This window comes from Marmota monax, unplaced genomic scaffold, assembly GCF_021218885.2.
Source record: "Marmota monax isolate L192 unplaced genomic scaffold, Marmota_monax_Labrador192_F-V1.1 WCK01_AAM20220418_F8-fsc00217, whole genome shotgun sequence".
Taxonomy (NCBI): domain Eukaryota; kingdom Metazoa; phylum Chordata; class Mammalia; order Rodentia; family Sciuridae; genus Marmota; species Marmota monax.
Window position 1 is genome coordinate 13,171 of NW_026692031.1, and position 18,441 is coordinate 31,611.

Consider the following 18,441-nt stretch of genomic DNA (forward strand, 5'->3'; position numbering starts at 1 on the left):
CCCTTGGTCATATTTCTCCCTCTATGTGTACCCACATAATCTCCTTACATGGCAGGTGAATTCTGTTTTAGAAATCTTACCAAAGAGAGGCCCAGCCACAAGGGATGGGCAGCACAGAGATTCCACCTCTTAATGGCAAGTATGAATGAACTTGAAGACAGTACCATTGTCTCAGAACTTTGGGAGATGATAATGTTTGCCCTAGATCATGACATTTATATCACAGAAACCCTCTGTCCTCCTTATTGTCAAGTACTGCCCAAGGAAGATAAGATCTCAGATACTTTCAATTCTTCGAGGAAACTTGGGTATGGCGGCCTGAATGTAGCCTTTTGGGAAATGCAAGCGAGGCCTGTTCGAATAAAAAAAAACTTGGGGGGGGGGGCAGGAATGGATATCAGGGGATGTGGGCAGAGCACTCACATTATGGGCTGCATAGTGTCAAGTCTGTGTGGAAGTGTAATTCACTGTACTGGTGCTACGTCAAAGTATTGGGGAAAGTCGGGATTACACAAATAAGAGGCACTGGGAAAATCTATTATTACTTGGGGGGGGGTAACTAAGATCCATACCTCTCATCACACAGAAATATATTTTATTTTCAGAATAAAGAGCTAACTTTAAAAAACATCAAACTGGGACAAGCACAGCTGTGATAATTAAGTCCTTTCCAAGCAAAATACAAACCCAGAGGCAATAAGGGAACAAACTGACACATTACATAAGGATTTAAATGTAGCTATAACAAAAGACAATAAGAACAACTAGATAGAAATAAGGCAGGGCTGGGGTTGTAGCTCAAGAGCACTTGCCTAGCACAGTTTGAGACTGGGTTCAATTCTCCTACCAAGTAAACAATAAATAAATAGAATAAATGTATTGTGTCCATCTACAACAACAACAACAAAAACCCCCCCAAAATAGAGCAAAACTAATTTTTATAGGAAACTGAAAAATACGATATTCAGAACTTTTCTTCCTTCAAACCCACAAGAAAATGAAAAATAACCAAATAGAAAAATGCACAAAGAATATGAAATATTGGTTTACAGAAGGTCTACCAATTCCAATAAACATAGAGTTGCTCAACCTCAAGAGTAATGATTAATGGAAAATAAAGCTCATGGAAGTATTATTTAAGCTCCATTAAATTGGCCAAAAAATATTTTTCTTTTCAAAGTTCACGTCAGACGGGTACTGTGCCAATGTCGTAACAAGGTTTAGAAGGTGGCACATCTCACACAATAGTGTGAACACCCAATCATCACGCTTATGAACGAAGGCGCCAAAAATATATTTTTATAGATAGATAATATCCATCATGAACTCGAGCAAGGATACATTTTCAAACATTATAAACTGAGAAATTTTGGAGAGAATATGGCAGCACTTACCAAAATCAGTAGCATTTTCTGGCTAAATATTCACCTAAAGGAAGGTAGTCAGAAATACTCTGCAATGCACAGAAAGGTAAATGCACCTGGAACATTGATATTCACGGCAGCATTGTTTGCAATAAGGGAAAACTAGAAAAGTTCCGCATCAAACTTCTCTACGAATTAATACCGCAAAGCCTTAGACCACGCCTGAAACATAATGAGCGCTATTATGCAAGAGTTGAATGTTTTTGTATAGATTTCTGGGGTTTCTCAAAAATGAGGATGTATTCCCGAAAGACTTATGTAGTTTAAGAGTAAAGAATTATGCTGCGATCTCTCTCTCTCTCTGTGCTCAAGGGTGATTCATTATTGCACTCTCTGCAGCAAATGCACAGCTGCACCCATTCCAGGCTCCAACTACGGCAGAAACCGGTCGGCCGCTCCGTCCGCCCTGGCTCAGCCAAACTCCTCCCCCAGGCAAACTCCTCCCCCCTCCAGGCCCCTCCCCTCCAGCCGGAGGCCCTTCTCCCTCCGCCCCCGCCCCCACCCCTCCCTTTCGCTCCCGCCGGCCTCCTTCGGCTCAGTGCGCAAGCGCCAAGAGGTGCTGGGCGCGAAGACGTCACTAGGCCACGCCGCGCACTATTTGACGTACTGGTGACCCGCCTTCCGGAAGGAAGCTCAGCGGCCGACCATGGCGACCGCCGCCGAGCAGTGGGTCCTGGTGGAGATGGTACAGGCTCTCTACGAGGTGGGCTCCGAGGACCGGGAGGCCCACGCACCCCCGGCCCTGGGGAGGGTGACACGGCGCGTGTGGACTTGCGGTCGGCGGCCTCAGCTGGGCTGACCCGGTGCCGGCCGACTCGGCGTTCCTGTGAGAGGACTCCTGGAGTCGCTGTCCCGGCGGCCGAGCGTGGGCTGTGGGCAGGGACCCGCCGGCCCGGACCGGAGCTTTTGACTTGAGCCGCAGTGGGCCGAGGGAAACGGGGGCCTGGGAAAGCAGAGTGGGACTAAGGGGAGAACGGAGTTGGCGCAGGCTCCGGGGAAGCGCGGTCGGAGGGGCCTGCGAGAGGAGGCTCCAGAGAAGGGGCAGCGCCCGCTCGGAAAAGCCTGGAGGACCGTGTAGCCCGTTTTCGTCGGGACGGGGAGGCTGGGTTGGAAAAGCAGCTGACGATTCAGGACTAGGCATGTTAGGTCGTTGTCATCCCATTGTCTGTCTCGAAAGCTTATGTCTCTTTTAATAGACTTCAGGTAGAGAATAAGTTCTTTTTTTATTTTTTAATTTTTATTATTTTTTTATTTTTTATTAATTTTTTTATTGTTGGTTGTTCACAGCATTACATAGTTCTTGACATATCATATTTCACACTTTGATTCCAGTGGGTTATGAACTCCCATTTTACCCCGTATACAGATTGCAGAATAAGTTCTTAAAGGGCTGGCGTTTGAGATGCGTGAGAGCGTATGAAATACCAGAAGAGCAGCTTTTAGAGAATGTTCGTCTAACAACTGAACTTTCTGCTGCGTCTCTCTCGGGTCTGTTCAGGGCAGTAGTCACTAAGCACATGTAGCTGTAAACATTTCTTGAGGAGGAAAAGAAGTGGCATTTGTGAATTTTATTAATTCACTAGACTAACAGTTTCTCATTTAGAGTGATTTCTTTATGGGATGGAGTCTCTACCTGCTAAATTCTAGTCATTGAGAAAACTAAAGGGATATTTAGATTTGTTACTGAATAAATTACGTTTAAGGGAGAATCAGCAACTTTTTAAAATTGTCTTGAAGAGACCAGTTCTTGTTGCCAGTTGCTTTGTCCTTTGTAATATTGGGGGAGGCTTGTATGGTATATCTAAAAAAGAGAAAGAACTGTGAGTGTGTATATAGAGTGTATGTAGTTTTAAAATTATTTGTGCATTGACTTCAAAGTTTATATGTGAATTTGCCAGCAGTTTCCCAGTCTCCAATTTCTGGTGTCTTCATTTTTAAATTTGTAAATTTTAGATCATTGTCACTCAGTCTAATGCTTGAAAGTAATTTAGCTTACGTTTCTAAATGTCTTTTTTGAAATGATTTTTCCAATAACAACCTGTTGGAGTACAGAACCCCATAACAAACTGACTGAGGATGTAATTAATATCTGGAATCTTCCACAGGAAAGTCAGCCTGGACTGAAAACATACAGTTAAGTAGAAGAACAGAGAGAGATTGTGGCAACTGGTTTCCACATCACTCTGTTAGCTTCTCTTGGAGTAGATAGATGGAGGTGATAGAAGGGTTATTAAACTGAAATATTTTGTTAGTCATTTCCTACCAGTAAAAATTTAAATTAACCTGAAGGATCTGATAGTTTATACTGCTGTAAATAGTGGGATTCTGTGTCAGATTTTTAAAATTTCATTTTCATCCCTAAAGAGATTTGAAAAGCTGAAGCATTAGAGGTTTTTCATGGGAAGGAGAAATTGTCTACTGTTAGAAATTGGAAAAGGAAATTGATAAGACATTAAGAGAGCTTTGAAAGTAAGTTGTTGTTGATGATGATGTTTTTACCAGAATATCACATAAGTTTTTTTCAGATGTAACAGCAATGTTAAAATTGACAAGTTTAATTCTTAACGGCACCAAGTAAACTTAATCATTTAAGTAATTTTAAATTTTTTCCCTCCAAAAACTGAGGGAGCTTTTCTTTTCCACCAACACACACACGTTTCCCAATAGATCTCTTTTTGAAAGATTTTCAGTTGATGAGTAAACTTTGAAGATATTTCAGAACTCCTTTCTCCAACTGAAAACTAATCTGGACTATTATATTCTGCATAGATTTCTCTGCAGATTCTTTTCTTTAGAACCTAAATGCAAATTTCATGCAGTATAATTTTAACCTACTTACCCCACTGTAAAAACTATCTGTCCTGAAAAATAGGAAGGATGTATCCCGTGATCTTCCAGTTAAAAGAATTACTATTTTACCTCAAAGATTATTTTTATCATTTATCAAAGTAATCAACTCATTGTGGGGTATTACTTTTGTCTTTCTGACTCGGAGGCATATGAACTCTAGTGTTCAACTTCTACTTCCAAATTTATAAGTGGATGGAATTATTTGACACAAGTTTGATGTAGGACGATTAACCCTTTACAAACACTTAGAATTTAGGTTAAATCTTTAATGTAGAAAAAGAAACTAAATGATAGGAAGCCTATATACTCAATCCAAACTTTAATATTTTTCCCTCTTTAAATAACAAGTACGTAATTGTTGTGAGGCAGCTATTTGGTTTTTGATAACCACATTTACGGATACATTCATAGGACTGTTAAAAAGTCCAGGTAAAATGGTTATAGAACTTGAGGTGGTGTCATCTCAGAAAACTCAGTTATATATCAAAATCTATTTTGATATCTGGATGTTTATAAAAAGGCTGAATTTTTAACACTAGTTATACTTTCTGTAACTCAAGCACTCTTCTCTTGCCAAGAACAAGCTGAAGCTTATCCACAAAGGTAATAGTGCTTAATGCTAAACTTTGCTTCTAAGCCCACATTTGGATTGTTTAAGGAACTGATAATGAAGAAACCAGTGTGGTCTTTCTACATTTTTACTAGCTTTAGATTAGAACGCTATAAACTCATTCATCAGCCATCTTCCTTTTATATATTTTTCTTGGCACTCAGTTAAGACTGTAGAAGTCTATTTTATGAAAGTAAATTTTAAGAAGAAGTAGATTTAAAGTTCAGGAGAGGCAGTACATTCAGGAATGCTAAATGTTATGTGCAGGCTGTGGAAGTGTATATTTTATTTATTTATTTATTTCACTTTTATGTTTTTCTTCTAGGCCCCTGCTTATCATCTTATTTTGGAAGGAATTCTGATACTCTGGATAATCAGACTTCTTTTCTCTAAAACTTACAAATTACAAGAACGATCTGATCTTACAGTCAAGGTAAGAAATTAAACATGTTTTGTTTTGTGTATGATTGTAATTGCTACATCTCTCTCAAAAGGAATTGTGGTGCCTCAGCTCTACAGGATATGTTAAAATATCTTCTGAAATGTAAGGAAATTAAGACGAATGAAATGTCACCATAGGCAAAATATTGGGAAAGTTTGGGATAAAGTCAGTATTCAAAGTTATATTCCTGTATTTGCTGGGAGAAAGCAGTAGTCTGAAAAACTATATAATAGTTTATATAAAGATTATGAGTTCCTTGAGAAAAGCTAAACTATTTCTGAACCCTGGAAAAAGTTCTCCCTGAGGACTTTACAAAGGACATTTGGAGTTAGAATCCTACCTACCCCCATCTAAAATGGAATCTTGACGTGTTGTGTATGGTAAGGGAGAAAAAAAAAATCCTCATCATAGAAATGAAATTTTCTTAAATATCAGTCATCCATAGAACCTTTAGCTTGTGATAAGGAAGGAGTTAAGGACAAAGTACATAAAACTCAGAAATGATTCTGTTTTCATTCTAGCCACAATAGCTATGTAGGTTATCTCTAATAATGAATTCATTATGAATTTCCATTACAACCTGTAGTTTGGTAGGGGAGGGTTTGTTTGTTTTTTGATATTGGTGATTGTACCCAGGGGTATTTAACCATTGAGCCACATCTCTAGCCCTTTTCACTGTTTTATTTGAGGCAGAATCTCACTAAGTTACTAAGGGCCTCACTAAGTTGCTAAGGCTGGTCTTGGACTTACAGTTCTTCTGCCTCAGCCTCCAGAGTCACTAGAATTACAGGTGTGCACCACTGTGCCTGGCTACACCCGTAGTTTAGAGATTGCTGAAGACTGTGTGAAATGACAGTGCTGAGTTGTAACCCTTTTCTCCTGTAGGAAAAGGAAGAATTGATCGAAGAATGGCAACCGGAACCTCTTGTTTCTCCTGTTTCAAAAGACCATCCTGCTCTCAACTATAACATTGTTTCAGGGTAAATTGGTTTTGCTATTTGAAGAACTTGAATTTGGTTTTCTCTGGTTATGTTTGCCAAAGTGCGTACTTTTTCAATAGATTCATCTCTAGGTTCCCATAGTTTTCCTTTGTATCATGAGTAGCATCTTTTTCCTATTCCTTTTCTTTTTTTTTAATTATTTTTTGTTCTGATTTGTTATATATGACAGCAGAATCCATTACAATTTATATTATACATATAGAGCACAAATTTTCATATCTCTGGTTGTATACAAACTATATTCACACCATTCATGTCTTCATACGTGTACTTAGGGTAATGATATCCATCTCATTCCACCATCTTTTCTACTCCCATGCCCCCCCCCCCTTTGCTCTATCTAGAATTTGTCTGCTCCTCCCATGCTCCCTTGCCTCCAACCCCATTATGAATCAGCATCTTTATATCAGAGAAAACATTCAGCATTTGGTTTTTGGGGATTGGCTAACCTCACTTAGCATTATATTCTGCAGTTCTATCCATTTACCTGCAAATGCTGTGATTTTATTTTCTATTAATGCTTAGTAGTATTCCATTGTATATATATACCACATTTTCTTTATCCATTCATCTACTGAAGGGCATCTAGGTTTCACAGTTTAGCTATTGTAAATTGTGCTGCTATAAACATTGATATGGCTATGTCCCTATAATATGCTGTTTTTAATATTCAGTGCCATTCTGACTGGAGTGAGATGAAATCTTAAGATAGTTTTGATTTTCTTAATGCATTAGCTAACACTTAATATTCAGAGCTGAAAGAGTGGTGACAATAGCCTTTGTGTCCTGTACCTCTATTCAAATGTGAGCATGACTTCTCATAACTAGTCATTCATGTCCATAATTAAAATTTTTTTTAATGAGGAAAACTGCAATCTACCATCCTACCTCACTCCAGATTTCTACTTTCTAGAAGGAATCACTTTCTATTTAGCTTTTTTCCCTTGTATTTACCTCTTTTTCCAAGGAACTTGCTTATGCTGTTATTTCATGTTTTGTTTTTTTCTTTTATTCCCATGTTGTTATAGCCACTAATTGTGAGAGAGAGAGAATGGCTTTATAAAAACAGATTGCTCCCCAAGCCTGTAGGAGCTCTTTTCCAGCCTTTGTGTGGATGAGAAAAAGGCAGCCTTCCTCTAGCAGGTGCGATAGTCGGCTGTGGGCTTTGGCTGTGGTGCGGTTCTCTGGGCGCCCTTAGCAGGACATCTGCTGCTCAGCTAACAGCAGCCACACTCCCCACCTCTCCCTGGCAGAGTTCAGTTATAAGGTGTCCTTCAATTTTTTAATGTTTACAATCTTATGACTACAGTAATATCATTCATTAATTAGGCCAGTGTTATGTGACTGCGTTTTCTTTTTGTACACTCTGTTTTCCCTGGTGTCAGTCATTTTTCTTGCTCATTTGTTTGGTTCTTTGTATTGTCTCTTCAGTTTCCTGTAGGTGTATAGATCTCTGTTCGGAATTTTCACACACATTAGTTATCTCTTGGGTTCATTTCTTTTTTTCTTCCCAGAGTACTCTTACTCTGCTCCAGTCCTGCTTGGTTGTTAAATGCAGCTGCTGCACACAGTGGCCCTGGAATCTCAGGTCACCATTCTCTCAGGACTTACTTTCTTTCTCCTGCATTGTCTATTTGCTCTGTCTTGGTTTTCTCTCTTATATTACTAGAATATAAATAGATTCCTGGGAAAGATCTATGTAGTATGAACTTTATATATTTTTAAATTGCTTTTTATTTTGACTTTTCACATTGTACTGATTATTTTATCATTTTTTAGTGATTTGTTAAAACACCTCAATTTTTGTGATCCTTAGTATCCATTCTTTTTTAGTATGCAGAATATTATGTAAATTGTTTGCAAAAACTACAAGAAAAAAATGGAAGGATTTTTTTTGTTGTTGTTTATTGGTAAATTGTGTATTGCTTTTCAATTTTTTCAGTAACTATATTCAGTACTGACTTGACACAAAAATAAATAAATATTTTATCTTGATTTTATTCCTTTAAATAACAGCTTTATTTTGAAATAACTATGTAACATAAAATTCTTTATATTGAAGTACATAATTAAGTGGTTTGGGAGGATAGTTGGTCTCTTTTGTTTGTTGGTTGTTTTGGTACTGGGAATTGAACCCAGGGGTGCTCTACCATTGAGCTGTATCCTCAGCCCTTCTTCTTTTTTTTTTTTTTTTTTTTTTTTGCTTTGAGACAGAATCTTTCTAAGTTGCCCATGCTGACCTCAAACTTGTGATCCACCTACCTCAGCCTCCTGGGAGTAGCAGGGATTACCTGGCTCAATTAGGTGGTTTTTGTTTGTTTTTTTAACTTCATTCTTATTTATCTATGTGTGGTGATGAGGATGGGATCCAGGGCCTTGCACATGCAAGGCGAGCGCTCTACTGCTGAGCCATAACTCCAGCCTCTGAATTAGGTGTTTTTAATATATTAAAAGTTGTATAACTTTTAATTATATAATTAATATATTAAGAGTTTTATAACTCACCACTTTCTAATTCCAGAACATTTTCATCACTTCCAAAAAAATATCCCAAACCTATTAGCAGTCATGCTCCATTCCTTCCTATTCCTCCCCGTATACCCAATCCTGGCAATCATTAATCCACTTGTATTATTTACCTATTCTGGATATTTCATATAAAATAAATCATACAATATGTAACATTTGGTGTCTTGCTCATTTTACTTGTGTTTTCAAGGATCATCCTATTGTAGCATATATTAGTACTTCATTCATTTTTATGACTAATTACTGTTCTTCATATGAATATATCACTTTATATATTCACCAGTATCGTGCTTTTAGTAGTGTGGCATTTTGACAATGTTAATTCCGCCTATCCAAGAACATGAGATATATCTTTCCATCTTTTAAGGTCTTCAGTTTCTTTAGTGATCTGTAGCTTTCGTTGTAGAGGTCTTTCACCTCTTTTGTTAGAATGATTCCCAAGTATTTTTTTTTTAATGAGGCTATTGTGAATAAGATTGTTTATTCCTAATTTCCCTTTCAGTTGATTCATCTCTGGTGTATAGGAACGCAACTGATTTATGGGTGTTAATTTTGTATCATGTTGTTTGCTGAATTTGTTTAGGAGTTGTCAAAGTTTTCGGGTGGAGTTTTTTGGGTCTTCTAAATATAGGATCTTCTTGTCTGCAAGTAAGGATAGTTTGAGCTCTTGTTTTCGTACTCATATCCCTTTTATTTCATTCTTTTACCTAATTGCTCTGACTAGAGATTTGAAGACTGTTGAATAGAAGTGGTGAAAGAGAACATCCTTGTCTTGTTTCTGTTTTAGAGGGAATGCTTTCCGTTTTCTCTATTTAGAATGATGTTGGCCTTGAGTTTGTCATATATAGTTCTTGCAGTGTTGAGGTATGATCCTTTCATTCCTTTTTTTTCTAGTGTTTTAATCATGAATAGATGCTGTGTTTTCTTAAATACTTTTTCTGCATCTATTGAGATAATTGTGTGACTCTTGTCTTTTGAGTCTGTTGATGTGATGAATTTTATTTATTGATTTCTGTATGTTGAACCAACCTTGCATCCAGGGGATGAACCCCACCTGGTCATGGTGCATTATTGTTTTAGTATATTTTTGTATGTGAGTTGCAGCTTTTTATTAAGAATTTTTATTTCTGCATTTATCAGGAATATTGGTCTGAAGTTTTCTTTCCATGATGTGTCTTTGTCTGATTTTGGTATCAAGGGTGATACACCTTCATAGAATGAGTTTGGAAGGATTCCCTCTTTTTCAATTTCATGGAGTAATTTGTAGGATTGGTGTTAGTTCTTCTTTTAAAGGTCTGGTAGAACTTGGCTGAGAATCTGTTTGGTCCTGGTCCTTTCTTTGTTGGTAGGCTTTTGATGGTGTCTTCAGTTTCATTACTTGAAATTGATCTGTTTATATGTTCTATGTCCTCCTGATTTAATTTGGGTAGGACATATATCTCTAGGAGTTTATTGATGACTTCAAGATTTTCTATTTTATTGGAATGTAAATTTTCGAAGTAGTGTTGAATTGTTTGTATTTCAGTAGTGTCTGTCGTGATATTTCTTTTTCATCGCGAATTTTAGTAATTTGAGTTTTTTCTCTCTTTCTCTTCATTAGCTTGGCTAAGGGTTTATCAATTTTATTTATTTTTTTCAAAGAACGAACTTTTTGTTTCATTGATTATTTAAATTGTTTTTTGTTTATTTCTATTTCATTGATTTCTGCTCTGATTTTAATTATTTCCTGTCTTTGACTGCTTTTGGTGTTGATTTGTTGTTCTTCTAGGGCTTCGGGGTGTAATATTAGATTATTTATTTGATGACTTTCTGTTCTTTTAATAAATAAGCTCAATGCAATGAACTTTCCTCTTAGAACTAATTTTATAGTATCTTAGAGATTTCGATGTTATGTTGCTATTCTTATTTACCTCTAAGAATTTTTTTATTTAATCCTTGATTTTAGTCTCCAGGTGTTGAAGTAGCTTCTATTTTTTATTGTATTATTGATTTCTAATTTCTTTCTATTATGATCTGATAGAATGCAAGGTATTAAGAGTTTCTTTGTGGCCTAAGATATGGTCTGTTTTAGAGAAGGATATTTGTTGCTGTTGAGAAGAAAGTATATTCAGGCATTGATGGATGAAATATTCAGTGTCTTTTAAGTCTAAATGATTAATTGTATTTTTTTAGTTCCTATCCTTCTTTAGTTTTTGTATGGAGATTCTATCTGGTGATGAGAGAAGCATGTTAAAATCACCCAGTATTATTCTGTTGTGGTCTGTTTGATTCTTGAAATTGAGAAGGGTTTGTTTGATGTATGTAGGTGCTCCACTGTTTGGGGCAAAAATATGTACAGTTGTTATGTCTTGATATATAATTCCTTAAACAGTATGAAATGATGTTCTTGGTCCATTCTGATTAACTTCTGTTTAAAGATCACTTTCCTGATAATTAGGATAAAAAGCCTTGCTTATTTACATGATGCATGTGTATGATGTTTATCTTAAATTTGTGGATGTCTTTGCCTATGAGCTGAGTCTCTTTGAGACAGCATGTGGTTAGGTCTTGTTTTTAATTCAGTCTGCAAGTCTATCTTTTGATTGATGCGTTTAGACCATTTACAGTCAACATTATTATTAAGAAATGATTTTTACGCCTGTCATTTTTGTTTATTATCTGTTTTTTTTTTTTTTATTTTGTAGTTCCTCCCTTTGCTGGTTTTCACTTTTATTTTTCATTTCTTCTGCATGAACTGTTATATTGAATATATTTTGTGCAGGCTTCTAGTTGTGAATTCTTTTGTTTATCATGGAAGGTTTTTATTTCATCATCAATTTTGAAACAGTTTTGCTGGGTGTAGTTTTCTTGGTTGACATTCATTTTCTTTTAGAGCTTGGTGTATATTATTCCAAAACTCCTAACTTTGAAGGTCCTGGTGGAGAAATCAGCTAAAATCTGGATTGCTTTTCCTCCAAATTTGTCCTGTCATTTTTCTCAGGCACCCTTTACAATTCTATCCTTGTTCTATATGCTAGGTATTTTCATAATATGTGCATCGGTGAGGGTCTATTGTAATTTTGTGTATTTGTAGTTCTGTTAGTCCTGTAAGTATTTGATTTTCCATTTCATTCTTAAGGTTTGGGAAATTTTCTGATATTATTTCAGTGAAAAGATTGTGCATTCCTTTAGTTTGTATCTCTGAGCCTTCATCTATCCTGATAAATCTGAAATTTGGTCTTTTCATGCTTTTCCATATTTTTTGGAAGTTCTGTTCATAGTTTCTTAACATAATTTTCCAGTCAACTTTATTTTCAAGATTTTTTATTTTGTCTTAATTGCCTGAAATTCTTGTCTTCCAAGTGGTCTAGTTTGCTTGTGATGCTTTCCACTGAATTTTTAATTTGGTTTATTGATTCCTGTATTTCAAGAATTTCTGGTTGATTTTTTTCTTTAGAATTTCTATTTCCTTATTGAAATGATCTTTCACTTCTTATATCTTGCTAATTTCACTCCTTTCATTGTCCTTTACCTGGAGGACCAGTTTGATTGTGTACATTCTAAACTCCTCTCTGACTTTTTTTTTTTTTTTTTTTAACTCTGGTGTTGATAGATTCTATTATTGAAGTATCTTGGTTTGTTTGGAGTGATTTGTTCCCTTGCTTTTTCATTTAGTTTATGTGTCTACCCATCTAACAGTATGAGTCTGAGGCTGTAGAGTTTCTACCCTTTGGACTTATAGTGTACTTGAAGGTTTCCAGTATTTCACCATTTAGAGGGAGACAAATAATAACAACAACCAATGCAAACAATATACAGTATTAAACCAAATAATTCCTGCTAGACATCTACAATGCTAATTGTCACAATTAACAAAAGTGATGTGATCAGTTATTGCAGACAATAGTGATAATAAGTTTGCAAAAGGGTTTACAATTTTGAATGGTAGACAAGGAGAGAACAGAAGTTATGTAGGATGTGATGATTATGAGGGAAAAAGAAAAAAATATAAGTAAAAAACTAAAGAAGGAGTGAAAGAGAACAATAGAGATTTGCTGTTAGACAAAGAGAAGAAAGAGAATCGAGGGAAACAGGTGAAAAAAATATAAAGTAAAAATTTTTTAAAATTAAAAATAAAACTGAAATATACTAATGAAACATCTAAATACTGATCAATGAAAAATAACTGGCTTCCAAAATGCTAGAAGTGAGGGGAAAAAAATGAATATGTATAGGTCTCCATGAGCCATTCAGGTCACAATTAAACAGAAAAGAAAAAATTTTAAAAATCTTGATCAAAAGTTAAAGAATTGCTTCCTTTGGAGTTCATATATTTCTCACCTTCCCTTCTCAGCAGTGTTAGAGTCTGGAGTGTGATGCCTGCTTCACCCTCAGGGTGGGGTTGCTAGTATGTAAGAGGAAATCCCGTAGATAGAATCCTGGAGGGGGAGTTTAGGCTTAGGAAGTCTCTAGGTTCTTGTTGAGTGGTGATTGATATGAAGATTTTAAATCTGTGTACCACTAGGGCGCTGCAGTTGCTGGTCCACACTGGAAGACTAGACCCGGGGGAATCTCCCCTGGGTTCTCCTGGTGCAGTGGAGAAACTAATTCTTAAGTGCACTCCATCACCTGCAGACTCCACATTTCCTGGTGTCTTCTGTCCCCAAACTCAGTCTCTCACATCCCACCCATACCCTTTCGGATTCCTGGCCAGGTGCTAGTTTCCACTATCAGTATTCTCCACTGTAAACCCCTCTCCACATTTGATTTTCTTCTGGTCAATTAGGCACACTCTGTGTTGTGCAGTGGGTTTACCAGGCTTGTATTTCGGGCTAAACTCAGGTTTGCCAGGAATCAGCTTTCCCAGCTGCTAAGCTCCGCAACTTCAAAATGGTTCCTTTCCTATCTTCCACAGGCTGCTGGGAGAGAGGTGGTTTCTTTACTGCACAATGATGTTGTTCAGCAGCCTTTTGGTTTAGTCAGACAGTGTATTTGATCTCTGATCTCTCCATACTCAGACACACCTCAGGCATCCTAGAAACGTGGCTTCCTTTATTCCCTTTTCTTTCCATGTTGCTTATGGAGGGACCATTCTGTCTGGTGCCTCCAGCTGTTGCAGCTGTGGTGGCACTGGGGCTTTGTTCCTTATTTTATTATATCCAACCTCCTGGGTCCCCAGTCTACTTTGAGTGTCCAGAATTAAAGCCCAGTATAGTCTCCCTTTTTAAAATTCTTTGTCGCCCATCTTTCTGAGAAGTTGCCTATCTGTTTTCCTGGTTTCACACCATGGAGCAGCCAGGAAAGTGTCCTAGCAACTCTCTCTTCTGCCATCTTTTTTTTTTTTTTTAAAGAGAGAGAGAGAGAGAGAGAATTTCAATATTTATTTTTGTTTAGTTTTCGGCGGACACAACATCTTTGTATGTGGTGCTGAGGATCGAACCCGGGCCGCACGCATGCCAGGCGAGCGTGCTACTGCTTGAGCCACATCCCCAGCCCCTCTTCTGCCATCTTGAAAAGTGGATTAGCCTCATCATATCTTTTACCTATTTTTTTCTGCTAGATTCCCAGTCTTCTTTTAGGTAGCAGAAGTTATACATGCATTTTAGATTTTAATCATTAGTTTTTTGATGTAGTACTCTATTGCATTGATTCTAAGACGTTTTGGGTTTTTTCCCCTATTTTGAGATCTCTGAAGTAGGAATGAATCATCAGTTGCTGAGAGTCATTGATGAGTCATTGTTGGCTAGAGACATTGTGGTTGTCATTGCGTATGTACTGATGAACTTGGTCTTGGCTCTCCCTACTGTCAGTGCTACTATAAAGTCACATGCACTGCTGGTCAGTAAGGCAACATATGACTGGAGAAATAGCCTGACCACACTGAGCAGATGAAGAGAGGATGCTGTGACTAAAACATGGCTTGAATATCAGTTTGTCAGAGTACCTGTTGTCTTTGGACAGTGACAACTTACTTTATAGAAACATGTGATTTGATTGGGGGAAAGATAAAACTGTGAGATTGTTCCAGTAGGAAAATTTTAGCATCAAAACTTGAGAATGAAAGACAATAACAATAATAGGTAGTCCAGGGGTGCTTTAAAAATGCTAAAATACACCTGACAGCACAAGGAGAATATTGCGTGAATACCCAGCATACTGATGATTCAGCAGAAGAGAAAGACAACTGGATAAAGAGGTTTAGGTATATTTTGATGTATCTATTATATTTTCCTTTCCATAAGTATAAAAGCAGTATGACAAAGATCTGTGTCTAAGAATGACTAGTAAACCTTTTTGTTAAATATAAACTAAATAGGTCTACATGACAAAAATATATTCTTTCATTTTAATCGACACTGTTTTTCTTCCATAGTGATAGATAAATTATAATTGATGACCTCTTAGATTCAGTGTAATATAATAAATCACCTGTTACTTTGACTTTGGTATCATGAAAACAAATTCCTAAATTTTGACTTGGTCAAATGCATCCAGTGTGGCATTGTTTTGTTATTTGGAGGCTTATGTACTTAAGAAGTCAATTCGAAAGTCACAAGATATTTTTAAAAAGCTGACAGGATCTTTTTAAAAATATTTTTCACGTTCTTGTACTGGTAGTTTAACTTTGCCCGTATAGAGAAATTTATGTGTAACCTAGTAATTTGTGGGGCACCTGCTCTCATTTTCAAGTATTTTTATGTGTGCAATTTCCTGCACTCCATGTTCTTATGTCTCTTTGCCTATCTGCACCAGTGCCAAATCTAGCACTACCAGGGTCTGAAATATTTACTGCTTCTTTGTGTAAAGTACTTTCTTCCCCTTTTCTTTTTGGGCATTACTGGTATTCTATCCAGGGCATTGTACATGCTAGACAAGTACTCTACCACTGAGCTGCAGTCTCAGCCGTTTTTAAATTTTATTTTGAGACAGAATTTCACTAAGGATCTTATGTTTTATTATAAGACAGCATCCTGCCTGGCCTCAAACTTGAAATCCTCCTGCCTCTGGTGGGATTACTGATATGTGCCACCTTCTTCCTTCTGAGTTTAGTTCACTTATCCTTCCATGTAATTTTGAAGTTTGTAGAGATAATAGTTTTTGCCTCATAGTGCAGTATGGCCTTTATTAATATGATGAACAATAAAAAAAATCAAGCATTCTTGTTTTGTTCCTGTTGTTGCAGAATATTTCTCCATTAATTTCCACTTAATATTTATAGATTTGGGGTATATATTATCTTCTCAGTTTGAGAACATACTTTTCTGATCTTAGTTTTCCAAGAATTTTAATTTATAAATAAATGTTGGATTTTATCAAATATCATTTCTGTCTCTATTAAGAGCATTCATAATTTTCTTTATTTCATTATATATCATGTATTTTTTTCAAATTGAATAATGCTTCCTGATATTTAACTTTCTTCTACATCTTTTAGATTCACACTGTTCTTTTTCTGATACAGTTGAACTCACAAAATACACATTTTTAACTTTTTCTAGTACTAATTCACAGTTTTCCAAAACCTTTAGAGTGGAGAATTCAGAATTATTTAGGTTTTGAAATATAATGAAGTACTTATTCCTTATTAGAGAACCACTTTTTTGTGAAGCCTGGGGCAGCATCCCATGTGAATATTCGCACTCAGTGGAATAAGTAAAAGCAATAAATAGTTCATCATCAGTTTAGGACAGGTTTTAGTGCCTAATGAATTTGTGGCAAACTTTAAAAACTCCTGTATCTGTGTTGAGGGCTATAAATTCCCTTCCAAATACTATTAACCTATACTTTTAATATGTGTTATTCAGATCTAAGTATTTTCTAATTTTCATTCTGATATTTTCCTTTAACCAAAGCATAAATGTTTTCCCTGAACTTTGTTCTTCTCAGTGATTTATAATTTATTGACTCTGATCGTAACATGTTGTGGATGGTATCCTTTCTGAATGAGACTAGTGCTCTTGTTGAGATTCACTTTTGTCTTTATTGAGAGTTTTTGCAAATGTTAAAGTTATATTGTGTGTTACATATACAGATCTTTATCTTGCAGGTTTGAAAGTATGTTGCTAGGTGTCTTAGGGCTCAGTATTTTTTAGTGGTTTTGAATGTTCCTTTTGTCATCTTGTAGCAGCTTTCCTCATTTTTCTAATAATACTTTTTATCTTAAAGTCTGTCTGATAGCACTGTAGCTATACCAGCTTAGTTTTAACAAGTAATTAATAATTTAGTTAATAAATAATTAATAATTATTATTCTCTCTTCTGTTTTCAACTTTACTCTTGTTTATTTTGTACATAATTGGGTTTTAAAAGCCCAATCAGTATCTTCGTCTTTTTTTCAACAATTTAGTTATAGATGGACACAATAACTTTATTTTGTTTATTTTTATGTGGTGCCAAGAATCAAACCCACTGCCTTACTTGTGCTAGGCAAGTGCTCTACCACTGAGATACAACCCCAGTCCAGTATCTTCATCTTTTAACTGAGGGGTTTGTACACATTTATTGTGATTACTAACTTATTTGTATAATAAATATTAATACTGCTGAAATATGAGATAATTCATAATTTTCCTAGTAAAATTTAAGGTATTTTTTGGCCACTTTGATATGTAAAATTAAATGGATATATAAGAAATAGCCAATCATACATATATTAAATTTCTTCGTACAAATAGTATTATTTGAAAATATTGTAATTCCCCTTACTTCATGCAGTAATCTTATTCTGATTCTTTACAGACACCTTGGATACCATATTTATCATTTTAATCACTTCAAAAATTAATTTTCAAGATGTCATTTTCACATCTTCATTAATACTTGAGATCCATAATTTCTTAAATCTGTGTATTTTGCAGTGTTTTACCCAAGTCTCAAATATTTATTCACTGTCACTTCTATACTTGACCCCTGTGGTAAAGTTTTTTGTTGTCTTTTTGTTTTAAAGGTTTATTTACTTGGTTGTGTAGTACTTTCATTATGAAGTCTTATTCCAAGGAATATATAATTTGGGTGGGAATTTATGCTATATTTATGTCAAATTATTTTACCTCTGTCTAAGAGAGAGGCAGAGAGAAGGAAAGAGGGAGGTAGAAAGAAGAAATTTGTTTCTTTTGACTACCTAAAAGTAGAATTGATAGAGATCATTTCTGGCAGTAGTTAGAATTCAGTTCTGCTCCTTATAATAGGAAATTCAAACTTTCCTGGTTTGAATAAAATAGTTGTTAATTTCCCTTTGCCTACAAATGAAGGGAGGGGACAGCTCCACACATACTCAGGGACCCAGGTTCCCATTCCGCTATTGTACTCTTGAGGTGTTATGTGACTTCTATTGATAAGTCACCTAAGACAGGATGGTAAGCAAATACAATGCATTGACTCCCTCTGGCATATATAATTATAAGTCACCAATGAAATTTTTTAAAAAATAAAAGTAGTTTTGGACTAGAAACAAGTTAGAGAACAGCTAATCTTGTTATTCTAGTTTAATTTAAAATCCTAAAAAAAAAAAAAAAAAAAATCAAAAAACGGAAAAGAAAAGAGGTCCTTTCTGCTTTGTCAGGTTGGTTAAGGCAGCACTGGCCACACCTAGTTGCAGGAACAACTG

General features: G+C 36.0%; 1 protein-coding gene and 1 pseudogene across 2 annotated transcripts in view; one reads left to right on the forward strand and one right to left on the reverse strand.

The window, feature by feature from the left end:
- Positions 1 to 1,184: 1,184 nt before the first annotated feature.
- LOC124099133 (small nucleolar RNA U13) lies at positions 1,185 to 1,295 on the reverse strand (annotated as a pseudogene).
- Positions 1,296 to 2,009: 714 nt separating this feature from the next.
- Positions 2,010 to 18,441, forward strand: part of Sptlc1 (serine palmitoyltransferase long chain base subunit 1) — a 60,779-nt gene continuing 44,347 nt past the window's right edge. For both annotated transcript variants that reach the window (XM_046453896.2, XM_046453902.2), the window contains exons 1-3: positions 2,010 to 2,127; positions 5,210 to 5,317; positions 6,212 to 6,306. In XM_046453896.2, the coding sequence (XP_046309852.1) occupies positions 2,071 to 2,127; positions 5,210 to 5,317; positions 6,212 to 6,306 (260 nt within the window). In that variant the 5' untranslated portion in view covers positions 2,010 to 2,070. The remainder of the gene's footprint in view (positions 2,128 to 5,209; positions 5,318 to 6,211; positions 6,307 to 18,441) is intronic.